This window comes from Augochlora pura, chromosome 3 (genome assembly GCF_028453695.1).
Source record: "Augochlora pura isolate Apur16 chromosome 3, APUR_v2.2.1, whole genome shotgun sequence".
NCBI lineage: Eukaryota > Metazoa > Arthropoda > Insecta > Hymenoptera > Halictidae > Augochlora > Augochlora pura.
Genome location: NC_135774.1, coordinates 16,913,077 through 16,927,245, shown reverse-complemented (window position 1 = coordinate 16,927,245; position 14,169 = coordinate 16,913,077). Strand labels below are relative to the sequence as shown.

General features: G+C 35.8%; 1 protein-coding gene across 3 annotated transcripts in view; it reads right to left on the bottom strand.

Annotated features, from left to right (window-relative positions):
- LOC144478768 (uncharacterized) overlaps positions 1-14,169 on the bottom strand; it is a 148,566-nt gene that overhangs the window by 35,760 nt on the left and 98,637 nt on the right. For all 3 annotated transcript variants that reach the window (XM_078197007.1, XM_078197005.1, XM_078197008.1), the window contains 4 exons: positions 8,985-9,358; positions 8,361-8,511; positions 6,052-6,277; positions 4,106-4,271 (listed from right to left, as the gene is read on the bottom strand). In XM_078197007.1, coding sequence (XP_078053133.1) covers positions 4,106-4,271; positions 6,052-6,277; positions 8,361-8,511; positions 8,985-9,358 — 917 coding nt within the window. The remainder of the gene's footprint in view (positions 1-4,105; positions 4,272-6,051; positions 6,278-8,360; positions 8,512-8,984; positions 9,359-14,169) is intronic.

Here is a 14,169-nt window from a genome sequence, read left to right as displayed (position 1 = left end):
CGAAAGGCAAACTTTAATAGTACTTAATGCACCGTCACCTTACTATGAAAATGTAAACTTGCTGCCTATCTGTGACAGCCGTAAATCATTATGAGACTCTTGAAGTTACCGAAGTTTATCTTGTCCAAACTGTGTTCTAGCGATAAAAAAAGTTAAGAGTTTGTTGGTGTGAGAATCGAGAAACATTGGTTACAGTTACAAACGTAAGCTTTCATTATGGTTTCGTAATTCTTTTAAAGCATCGTACCTCCATTTTCCACATATTGCTTGAAAATAAACGATTCGCTTATATTTTTATTAATGAAATAACAGTCCAAAGTTGGTAATCTAATATCAAGTAAAACATGTCTAACTATCGATAAACGTAATTGGATCTACGCCAATTTGTAAAAATTTAAGCGAATCTATGAAACGTGAATACACTTTTCGAATCATCGGCAATTTTATTAGTTCAATATCAATTTCAAGTAAAGAGATTCAGGAAATTCGATATACAAATTAGAGGATTGCATTCTCAACAAATATAAGATGTAAATTTTCAAAGATACAAATTTTAAGTCTGGTAGATCGAGGTTGTAAATAGAGTGCAATTAGACGGGCGTAAAATTTAGAAGACAGTTAACTATTATAAACAAAAACTATTAACGTTTGTTATATACAAGATATTGTATTTCATAATACTTGTGCTATAAAATGTTGCAATCAAGATCTACGTGCTATATCCAAAGTCTCTTCATTTAAATTTCACTAACAATATCAGTAGCTAACACGATATTCGTATAGCAACATTAACACGATGTTTCGTCGATGATAAGAGAAATTACAAAATACAGATAACAACTTCTGATATAATGGGGTTGGAAATTTTGCAACGGCTTCGCAAAATGTGTTAATTACGACGCTGTTTACAGGAATGATGATTTATTTGAAGAACGATTTTGTTTAATTGTAATTTAGAAACTAGTACTCTTTTCTGAGTTCAATGTTCGAGGATACGAATTCGGTGCATAGCATCAAATGCTAAGACGATCGTACTTTGAAATAAACTAATTCCAAATCGAATAATTTGCTATGCTGGGATTCCGATTGATTATCAACTCATCTAGAGCACAATGCGCTGGTAGATCGCGATCGCGTCTCTGTACTTCAGACTCACCCCGTATATGGTGCTCGATGCTCGAAACACTCGCGCTTATAGGAAGATTTACAGTTTACAGCTTGCGAAGAGGGCGGCGCGGCGCTTCGGTTCGATGGGTACAGGTCTCGAAAATCCTTCGCGTTCGCACTGGTTGCACTTGTTAGATGGATCGGACCAGGAACCGGCCTATCTTATCGGGTGTATCGCGGGAGCTGATCGGCTAAGCGGTGGCCGGGTTTTCCGACATGATGTAGCGACGAACCGTTTTCATCGGGGACTAGAGCACGACGGTCAACGGTCAACAGTGTTAGACTCGCGTGGAAAGGCAGCTAGGCTGCAACAGATATCGTATCGCCTGATAACACCCCACCCACCGCGTGGCCAGGCAACGACGAACTGGACTGATAAAAGCGTTTTATTGCCGGGCACCGTAATCATCCCGGCAATCTGCGATCGTCGACGACAATTCGTACGATTCGGACGCTCTGTTCGGAGATCCAGCACGCGCGCATGCCCCCCTCGACCACTTTCTCGCTTCGACCAAGGTTGCGACGGCGACACATTTTACTCTCGATGGATTCCAGTTTCGCGAAACCGTCCGATAAAAGAGACGCGCGTCCACGCAACATTTACGACGTGCCGATGACGAGTCCCTCCACCTAGGTTACATATGCCGTGCCATTAATCGCGGGAAGGGAAAAGAGCAACTCGACTCGATCGGACTCGGCTCTCCTCGTACCGTACGCCTATTAAGAGTCAACGCCGGGAGCGGTGGGCCTCTAGACGCGTTTAACACTGTTCCATATACGCCGGCGTAATTGCGATTTTCTCGCTTTGCGCGTTTCTTCGCGTTCCTTCGCGTTCCTCCGTTATGGTGATACCATAACAGTCGTCGCCGAACAGCCAACTTTTATCCCGGAGGATAGTTTCGTCGGATACGCGCAAACGACTCTGAGAACGTTCCGAAATCTTTCTGCGCTTTTGATAGATACTTTTGTAACACTCAAACCACTAAACTCGTCAAAATCATAAACTTTCGTATTGGTTTCTATTCTAGTACAGAGCACAATTCGAAAATGTTCAGGAACTCCTGCACGAGCAACGTTGAAATTTATCACATGTGGTACCTTTTAGTAAAAGTGTCTAGATCGGATCAGACGCGAAAAAATTGTGGATGTTAAAAATTTTGTTTGATTAATATTAAAAACTATTCTACAGCCAGATGAAGTATTCTGTTAACTAAAATAAGAAATGTTCTCATATATTAAAGCAGGTAAAAAAATATTATTTAGTGAATAACATTATAACATTATGTTATAAATTAAATATGTTTCGTTCGGAAGCCATATTAACTTACGTATCTTTAGAAGGCACCGTTGAAATAAGTCAAGTCCTATAAATTTGGAAAGAGTACTGTTCACGAAGTAATATTAAATCCTTTTATTCATTATTCTTAATAAAACTATAATGTTCGTACTGTTTCTTTGATTTGTAAAGAATGTTACGAATTGCTGTTAATTTTATAGAGAAAATCTAAAAGAATTTGTTCTCGTAGAACTTTTAATATACAACTCGAAAATATCTCTTCTACGAGAATATTTATTGGAAACTTATTCATAAAGATTAAAAAAGTTTTAAATTATGATAATACTAAAAAGGTATTGGAGAAGCTTATAGTTTATTACTTTATTATATAAATAATGTATTTTTATACGTAATCAATCATGACATTATTACTGAAATAGAATAAAATTTTAAACTTTAAATCGTTATGCATTCGTAACCTATGAAAATATTACGAAAATTAAATGCATTACTACTTTACGTTCACTAATTTCTATAAAACAATTTATGGAAATAAGAATTTGCATCATAATTTTAATTATAAGTTACTGAAATGTTTCCGTTCAAAAAGTATGTATTAAGAAAAATCACGCTAAATCAAAGTGATCTAAATATAATAACTTTAGTTGGTACAAAAATGAACTGTTTTATAGATTTTCAAATGAACACGCAATAGAAATATTTTCACCTCAAAGTGCACTAGAAATTTGAGTTATTGACAACGTTCAACTGTTTGAGTAAAACAAACTGCGTTGCTCTAAACCTTGCGATAACTTTGAACGCGGTATTCTAAAGATAGCGTTTTTCAAAACGGTGAGCATGATAACTTCTGCGCCTCATTCATTCGGTTAACTTCTTCACACGCATAGGTATTCCAACTAAAATGCTTTATCGCTCGTGTTTGTTATCGTTAAAATCTTTCTTTAAATGAATTTTCGGACAAGAGAAAGCAACGATTCTACAGATTGTCGAAAAATTCGAATTTTTCTCAAATAACTGTTCCAAGTTTCAAGCAATGTCAGAAAAATGGTTTTGCCAAAAATGAAACGAATCGGTGAAATTAATTTTGTTTTCATTTGGGCACGAAATTATTAACAACAATAAAAATTTTCATAAAGATCCGCAAATTTTATGTGATATTTATCTATAGCTAGCGTTTTATTAATTTTATGAGAAGAGTGAATAATTATTTACAAGTTAGCTGCTAACTATCTGAGATAAATATTGTTTATTCAAATTTGGTAAGGCATAAAATAATTTTTTAATCTTTATAATAGATATCAATGTTGCTACTTGGCTTAAGAAAAGATGATAATAAGTATAATGAATAAAATATAATGGATAAATAAAATAAAAAATTTATACAATTATAAAAAGAATTTTGTTTAATTTCGTATTATCGATACTTAATCGCAAGGATTACTTATAGTATTTGTGCATTCTTTCGGCAAGGTTTAAAAATCTGTTTTAACTTATTATAAGAAATTATCTGTGAAATATATGGTATGCATTATGTTATTAAATGTGGAGAAAATATGAATATGTACTTTTACATGCAGAAACAAAGCACGTGTGACTCGATTATCGATTGGGAGTGTTAACGCGAATCGATGCATGACTCACCTTTCGGTTGGCCCTGTTGAATAACTGGATGATTCTTCGCCTGATTCAACACTATTGAACGAAGTGCAGTTCATTTTTCTTTCTTCCCATTGTGATCGAACCTCGTCTTGCACTCTCCGTTTTAATTCTTCCACCCTTCGTCGCTCCTCGGAAATTACTTGGCTACCTGCAACAAATGAAAAATGAAAATAAATTAATTATGTCATTAGATAATGATGTCATTAAACATAGTTTAGACTGCTATTTTAGAAATAAACGAAATTATATTAAGTACTTCGGCAACTTCAAAAATATTTAAATTTAATGGTTAAAGAAATCAAGGTAAATTACAATTTTGTTCTCGTTCGCGGTCAAATTGAAAATAATTAGTAATTTGTACCACCAATACTGGTAGCGAAGGGCACATGATCAGTGTATTCAGCAAAAATCGCTACGCAGGGAGTAGGGTGGTGACGCATGCGCAGTTAGTCCCGCACAGTTGCGCGGCGTGTCTACCAGGTCAACATCACAATTCTGAACTATAATATAACACGACGCAGAGCTGTAGATACAATACAATATAATAGATGCCACCCTGTAGACGTGTCACACTGCTGTGCATGACTTGTACATGAGTCGTCTGTCCTCTCTTGTTGCGTAGTGACTTTTCCTGAATACCTGCGTACGATATACACGTTGTATCAGCTGCCGTTAACATTAGTCTGTCATTATACAACTGTTGTACCAACGGTCGGTAAATTATTAAAGAACAGATTTGAAATTATTAATTCCTTCATAGTATCAATAAACTCTGTATGATAGTACAAATGTATAATTACTTGATCAAATACATGTGGACACCCTTCAAAATAGAATAATTTTGTTTAAGCTTTTAAAGCTTTTTTGGACATTAGTTTATACGAATTTTTTAGTGTAGTTATAGTGTTATAGTATAGACTTTATAGCAGGCCTGGGCAGCAACGTCATGCTTGGGATCGCAAAGCAATGGTGGAAGAAATCGTACTTGGTCTAACTAGATAATTTGGTTTAACTAGACTTGGTCTAGCAATACATTCGAGATACTTTAACATGAATTATAAAATGTACTACTAAAGGATGCATGTTCGATTTGCTATCTTCGTTGGTTTGTAAGAACTTGTAACTGCAAAAGCTTTCAAAACGTCTACGTTATATTTTGTTGATTTTGTATCATTTCCTCTATCAATTTATAATCGTTCTACTATACGTTATCGTCAAAAACAGTATAACTACTTGTAACATCTATGAAACGGCATGTGAAATTAAATCATGAGTAGACTACAGAATTTATGTATTTATGATAAAAAATATACAAAACTTTGAAAATTATTAGAAGGAACACATCCTCATTTAGCACCTATTTCTTGCACTTGAGTTAAATAATTTTTTGCTCTATAAAAATCTTCAGTTCAGTTATCAATCTTATCTCGAAAAATAAATACCGACAATCAAAAATTCTTTTGCAAAATTAACTGAAAATGTATGAAGGGATATAAAACGAAATTTGTACTGTACGTCATTCGAAATGCACAAATCGTTTCAGAATATGCCACGATACAAGTACATACTATTACACATACAATTGTTGTAAAAAATATGGATCCGTACACTTTTTAAAACGGAATAACTTTCTTATAATTCGACGAAGCGATATAAATTTTGCTAGAACGTTAAAGGGATTATTATTAAAGAAATTTATTTTAAAAAATTGCGATTGGTTTAGATGACAAAGTAAGATTAAGAAATTATGTTTTTCTAACATTTTTATCTGAACATGCTGAACATTTTATTGAAACCGTCTAATAAACAAATTTCTCTAGCATCTCAAAACTTTAGATCGCTTGGCCCAATTATAGAAATGTTATTCTTTTCTAAAAGGTGTACGAATGATTTTTACACTGATTGTACGTATATGAGAAATATATTACCTTGTTTTGCTAAATGAAGCTGTCGATTTCTCTCAATTTCTCTGAGGGATTCAATAGTCTTCCTTCCTAAGCTACCCTGATTATTGACAATAGGAGAGTCTGTTGTAACCCTTGAGATCCTGTCAAAGTCTTCTCTGCTCGGAGATCGTTTCTCTTCAGAGTTTTCGCACGAATTCTGTGCCAATTTCGTCAATTCGTCATTTATTGCTCTAACTCGGTTTCGACCCTGTTGCAAGAAAATAAAATTCAATCATTAGAAATACATCATTGCTTGATAAGTTATGCAAATTTAAAAGGTAGTATCACTGAGTAATTCACAATATATTTTTTTCAAGTCTTTATGGATGAAACACTGAACTACATAGAAATGACCGTAGAATCTTGCTAAAATGAATAGTGTAGCGGTCGCTTTCGAGATTTCACATAACTGGGAGTATTGCGTTCGTAAGTGGAATTTCAGTTGAAATGAAGTCTCAATTCGAGTAGACTTAAACTTCGAGAAAGAAGGAAGGGAAAAAAGAGCGCAGGTTAGAGAGAATGAGTTTCTAAGTCACAGAGTACTGTAGGCGGCAGAGGGTCGAGATTTTGCAGCGATCAGAACGTTTAAACGAAATAGGAGAACCGTAGATGTTGAAGTGTATTGGTGTCTCTATTCAGAGAATTTAAATTTTTATGGCTCATGCTCATTTTAATTATTTCTAAAAATTTCCCTTAACAAACTTTTTTGAATAATTTGTAAGAATGATTACTATATTAAATTGTGTGAGTAAGTTAATACAATTTCTGATACAATTATTCGGGACTTGTCACGAAATTTTCTTAATCTAATGCTCGAACAATATATAGCATAAACAAATTTGGTATAAAATCAGCCATTTTGACTGACAATAACTCCGCGAAAAAAAGAAATTTCGCTGCTATTTTTTTGCAAAGTTACAATACTTTAGTAACAAAAGTAACTTTCACGAAAAAAGTTCGCAGACAAATTTCTTCTCTTTTTTAATTAAAGGGGAGGATGTGAAACAGAAGTGATATGAACTATCGAAATATAAGTCTTCTAAACACGGCATACAAAACTCAGGCAACCGTTTGAACGAAAGATTAGGAAATGATGTAGATCAGACACAAACAGGGTTTCAAAAAAATGGAAATATGACAGCATATGGTGGAAAAAGAAACACAGAAAAAGAAAAGCATTGTGTATGTATTATTCGTAGATCTAAAAGCTGCATCCAATAAAACAAAGAGAAGTAGGCTCTGGAAGAATATGATAAAGAGAGTTAGAAAAGTGATTAATAGAGAGTAAGAAGACAGTACATATGGATACAAAAAAAATGGTGAAGACAAGTGAGGGGGTGACAGAGAAATATTGAACAGGTGAAGGTCTGAGACAGTGTTATATAGAGTCCAACATTGTTGACGATATTTATAGTAGATATGGAAGAAAATATGAAAAATATGAAGAGATACTTGGACAGGAAAAAATTAAAAATGGATGTAGAAAACAACCAAAGTGATGGTATTCCGTAAAGAACATTATAAGATCAAGAGAACAGAGTGGAAATAGGCAAGAAAAAACACGGAGTGGAGCGAGGATTCTACTACCTAGGAATAACGTTCTAAAGAAATAAGAATATGGAAAGGTATGCAGGGAAGAAGATGAATAAAATCAATATCGTTTACAGTCCAAATATAATTCCAAATACAAATATATCACAGTTTTAGGTTTATCACAGTATCTGATGAAGGAAACAGGAGATGTAATTAGAGATTGATAGTAAGAACGAGATGTGGAAATTTGGAAAGAAGAAGTAAGTACTGGGAGAAGGAAGAAGAAAGAAATTGCGACCTGTGTTGAGAAAAGTTTGTGACTCCGGAACATTTGAGCCATGGTAGATAGAAAGTGGGAAGATGAAAGAATAAGCGAATACAATAATGCGGTAGAAGACCATTAATAAACAAAAAAAAGGGGTGCAATAGAAAAAGAAAGAGAAAAGAAAGAAACAGATAAGTGTAGATACTAGATATTGAAAATAAAAAACAGAGATGAAAGTGATCAATGAGTGAATGGAAGAAGTGAAAGATTATGATAGCAATGTACTGGTTAGATTTATGTGAACCAAGTCATTATCATTATTGTTTATTATTAACTGAATTCTTGCAATTGATAAACTGATATCATAATACTATGCAATTTTGATAAGGGAATGTGGTGACAAGTTACTGTAAATGTAGATACATAGATAGTGATAGTGGATTACTCATTACTACAAGTAACACATTGTAAATGAAATGGTAGATGTACTAACTTCTTCCAACCGCTTTAAATGGGCTAGTTTCTGTCTCTCAAGGCTTCTCGCGTCTTTGGTTGCTGTGCTTTTTGCCTCAGATTTTTGTAATTCCAAGTGATTCAATCGGGCCTTCCTGGTTTCAATCTTTGTAGTCAGCTCACTTAAGTATCTGAAAATTACGTATTCCATACATCAATTGTAAAAGATACAGGTGCTTAGAAACTTTTTTAATTATTATGCAGTATACCAGCAACTCACAAGTATATAATAAACAAATTATAATAACTACATGAATTTAACGAACGTAATGTTATTGTTCATGATAGTAATGCGTTGTGCACCTAGTAATCATCATTTGACATCTTTTTGTCATCGATTAAAGATAATACAACGAAGAATTGATAATTCTAATAAATTTGCTCTTATGCAAACGACAGAAGAAACGATTTTATTGCATAAAAGGTGCAATTTATTACTAATTTTATATTATTCAATTTATGGCAAATATGTATAGACACATATGAAAAATTAAAATAATGTACATAGCTAGAACAACGAACGAAGGTATTCGTGTATGATGTATTGCACGCTTTCCAGTGAAAAGTGTGAAATATTTTCATACTTTGTAAAAGGTAAATTTACCTTTGCAATTCCTCCCTGGTTGCTAGTTTACTCGCTTCTTCTTCGAGATGATGGAATTCTAAGTCCTCAAATGCTTTCCTTTCAGATTCCAAGATGTCCTGTTGGGCGCTGAGTTTCTTGCTAATATCTAATTGCACGTCTTCGTCCGAGCAATTTGTTAGTTCTTCCTCTAAGCGACTGCAAGTTTGTTGAGCCCTTTGAACCCTTTGCTTGGCTTCCGTTTGCAAATTCGCCTGCGTCGTATTATCTATGGTCATCTGTCTCTCGAGCTCGTTTATCCGCATATGCACTTTAATCTTTTCGCCCTCATCCTGACTGAGTTTTAAGGACTCTGACTCGTATTCCGCTGATAGCAGCGCCTTTTCTAACTCGAACTATCGGAATAACAGATGTTTTAGCACACTTATTCAAAGATCTTTTACAAAAATAAATTATAAAGTAATCGATTCGACACAAAAATGACGCCGTAATATTTTCATGACGTATTCGAGTATATTTCAATAATGATCTTCACGTTTATCAAATAATTACTCGAATGTCAGTTGAGTGAAATTCGGATTTTAACGTATACTTCGCTGAGGCGTGTTGTATTGTAAATATTTGAATATACAAATGTATAGAATATTTTTAGTAAAAGATGACATCAAACAACAGTGAATATTTGCATTTATAATATTGTAATAAAATAATATTAGCCAAAATGGTGTTTATTATTCGCAAACATTTATAAGCTACAAGCAAACACAGTAATTATAAGGTCAGGGAACAGCGTCATTGCAAATTATACAGATAAGTATTTAATTACCTGTTTTAACCGCATCTTGAGAATTTTCGTTTGCAAAAAGATTACGGTAATATCTTTCATATTTAAATTTCAAATACTATATTATTTGAATCAAGTGTTACATAGATCGCGACATGTACCATGCACGGGCTTCGAAAGGTGACTGTACGAAGAATGGCGACGATAGAGGAAGGAACTTATCGCAAACTGCAAAAATGGCAACCCAATATTTACTCAAAGCCGAACATTGATAACAAGGCAGCAGTTGTACTGCTGATTATCTTTAGCATCGACTGTATGAATTTGTATTTTGAAACTCAGTGCTCAAATTATAAAGAAAATCGAGAAAGACAAATAAATCGAGTAAATAATGATTATACTGAAGCTACACACAGTGGGTCGCATTAATATTCGGACACCATCGTGTTTGAGAAATTTTTCCTCCGTATCTTTACTATTTGTTCAATTAATTAATTTACAGTTCTTTAATAAGTCATAACACTTACTTTAGATTCTACAAACATAAGTTTTATTTACATAATTTGTATAGTTTTATTGTTAATTGATATTAAATAAACTAGTGCTTAATTTTGACGTCGCAAAAATATTCGGACATTCCATACGCTTTGTAATTAAAGTGCCCTGTTAAGATGAATACTTTGCTTGATGGCAATGATTGTAAACATATGATGTAAGCACTATCTCATAGAATTACTTTCACTTAAAATATTGTTCGTGTTGCACATATTAGATGTGAATATGCCACGTAAAGGGAATAATACCTCGTTTGATGTACGCCAACTTGTTTGTTCCGTCCCGAAGGAACAATCGCCTGGAGTTTCTACCGATGGGGTTTATGACACAGACGCAAGGAAGGTTATTTTTGAGAAGAAAACCCTTTTTACATCTGGCGACCAGAAGCATGCTAATTTAATTTCCGTCTTTCTCAATAACCATTACGTGTCATAAAGTTAAGATTTCTAAGAGAACTTCCTAATAGCATTTTTGAAGCCCACAGCTGGGATGTGCCGTAAACCGGGTAATCCGAAGGGTCACACTACTCGAGTACGCGACGCTACCGTAATCATCGAAGGCTGACCTGGACGATTTCCCGTAGCACCTTTAACGTCATAAATTACGTGCATACAAACATCTTCGCACGCGACAAGAGGGTGTCACCAAGTCAACGGAGGCACTGATTGGTACTATGCAGAAGTAGGTAAAACCCAATCAGTGCCCTTCTTACATATCGAATTCCAAGTTCTCGCGGAACCCTCAAAAGGGCAGAAACGCCCACACCCCCAGACGAATTCTAGTTCGACGACGATGGAGTAGAACGATTCGTCTTCAACTTCACACTTCAACATCAGTCTACAAACAGTCGACAACCGGTCGACATCAAACAATCTCCAACGGTCGAGATCTACACAACCTCCAGCAGTCGAGGTCCACATTCGTTCGTACACAATCTCCAACGGTCGAGATCTACACAACCTCCAGCAGTCAAGGTCCACATACGTTCGTTCAAGGTCTCCAGCAACTACATATAATCACTTAAGTAATGTTCTTAAACGTAAGCTAGGCCAACTGAGAAACAATTCCTTCGAGGACTATGCAGCTAGACTGGGACGATACGACAACTCCATATGGAAAGCAACCAAAGTAGCGACAAAACCTGTTGAACCGAACCCCCCAATTCGCAGACAAACAAACCCACCAGGACGATGGGCGAGATGCGACGAGGAAAAGTGTGACCTCTTTGCTGAACATCTCGAGAGCGTTTTTTCTCCTAATGGCTCTGATCCCGATGAGGAGATGGAAAGCTTTTTATCAGATAAGACACTACATACTAGTAGTGCGGACTCCACCAAGCCTATCTTCCCCCGGGAAATAAAAAACATAATTCAGAGTATGGCCAACAAGAAAACTCCTGGAGTCGATTTAATAACTCCAACGATGCTTAAGCAACTTCCACAAAAAGGGGTTGTTATGCTAAACTACATCTTTAATGCCATCCTAAGACTAAACTACTGGCCCATGTCGTTGAAAACGGCTGAAATAATTATGATTCAGAAACCAGGCAAAGATCCCAACGATGTGTGCTCATTCAGGCCAATAAGTCTCCTACCAGTTATTTCAAAACTATTAGAAAAACTCGTGCTCCATAGAATCAGACCATCACTAGACATAATACCTGACCACCAATTTGGATTCAGACAGCAACATTCTACAGTCCAGCAGTGTCATAGAATAGTCCAAGAAATAAACAAGTCCATAGAAAAGAAAAAATATTGTACAGCGATATTCCTAGACGTGGAACAGGCCTTCGATAGAGTTTGGCACACTGGTCTCCTCTATAAGATTAAGCTGTTACTTCCCATGTATTTCAAGATACTCCGCTCTTACCTACATAATCGCCAATATGTAGTCAGGGTAAACATGGCAAATTCAAAATCTTATCGCATCAGAGCAGGTGTTCCTCAGGGAAGTGTTCTAGGGCCACTACTATACGTTCTGTATACCTACGATCTACCAACAGCAACTAATGTAGTAATGGGTACTTTTGCTGACGACACTGTGATCCTGGCTAGCCACAAAAATCCGACAACTGCTTCAAGCTATGACCAAGAATACCTAAATACATTTCAAGACTGGATAAACAAGTGGAGGATCAAGATCAATGAAAATAAATCATCGCACATCACATTCACACTAAGAAAAGACCAATGCCCACCGATAAGGCTCAACAATGTAACAATCCCAGCACAATCAACAATAAAATACCTGGGCCTACACCTTGATAGCAAACTCAATTGGAAGCAACATGTTACAACCAAAAGGAAACAAATAGACCTAAAACTCAGGAAAATGTCATGGCTCGTGGGTAGGCGTTTTAAGCTGTCACTGGACAACAAAATACTATTATATAAAGCAATTATCAAACCAATCTGGACCTACGGTATAGAATTACGGGGATGCACCAGTAAGTCTAACATGGCCATCATACAAAGATCGCAGTCTGAAATCCTTCGACTAGTAGCCAACGCACCATGGTTCGTCTCCAGTCAAACGCTACACCAGGACTTTGGAATTCCATACATTCAAGAAACTATTCAAGAACGTAGCAGCAGCCATCATCTCAAGATATCAAATCACTCCAATCCACTGATGCCGCCACTACTTCAAGTTCCGGAAAACAGAAAACTAAAACGAGTCTGGCCAATCGATCTCAAATGAGATATAAGGGAGTTTCTCGCTGGGGAGGCTCTCATCACGACAAGGGGATCTTTGACCCTAAGCTATCCCTTCAGCCCATGGAATGACCAGTTCCGATTGCTGTACAAAGTATAATAAAAAAAAAAATATATACGACCACATTCAATCACCGATTCGTACGCACGTGCATTCTCATTTCGAAGAACAGTCGCACGGTCCAAACACTCTACATTCACACCTCACTCGGTCCGACTATCGCATAACCCAAACGCTCTTATCTCATATCCCACAATACGGAGTAAAAATTTCTCAAATACGATGGTGTCCGAATATTAATGCGGCCCATTGTATATCATTTGAAATCAAAAAGCAGTATTGCATCAATCTAGATAGAATCGAAAAGTTTCTCAGTACGATGACACAAGTTTCAGAGTTTAATTCTCAGGCCTACGAATTGGATCTGTATGACGCAAATTGCTGTAAAAAGTTAGCATGGTTTGGAGTAAAATGCGGATTGGAGTAGGTTGGAACAAGTTGAAAGAATTCTGGGCGGGCTGAAGTAGCTTGAAGCAGATCTGAGTAAGCTGGAGCAGTTTGAAACAGATTGGAACATGCTGAAGTAGGTTGAAGCATGTTGGATCTACCCAGTTAGCCAAGTCTCCTTCGACTGAAAATATAAAACACTCGATAGTGTATTAATACGTGACAATCTGTGTCAATTTGGTGCCACTGCTCTGTTGAAAAGGACTCTGCTCGTTATTTGGTATCAGATGCATGGCGTTCCCACATTAATGTTAAATCTTCGCGGAACCTTATAGCGGAAGGTATCATTTAAAGGGGGCGACTACTACACTACAAGGCGATAGTGGAATGCCTACTGTCAAATTCATGACAGATTCGAGACAAATTGCTTACTGAATAATTGAAGGAAGTTGGAGTTAGTTAAAGCAAAATAAAGCAAATACATTGAAAACTAAAAGGTGAGAAAATTGTGCCAATTTCCCAATTAGCTACTAAAGTTTAAAATTAATGCTGGGATTGTAAGTATTGCGTTTCCAATACTTCACATATTTTGAACTTATTGTTACTGTTGACCCGCGAGGAAATAGTTAGGGTTCAGTTACTAGAGTTAATAGTAAATAAGTTGAATAAGTATTATATTATATTATAATAATAGATTAGGCA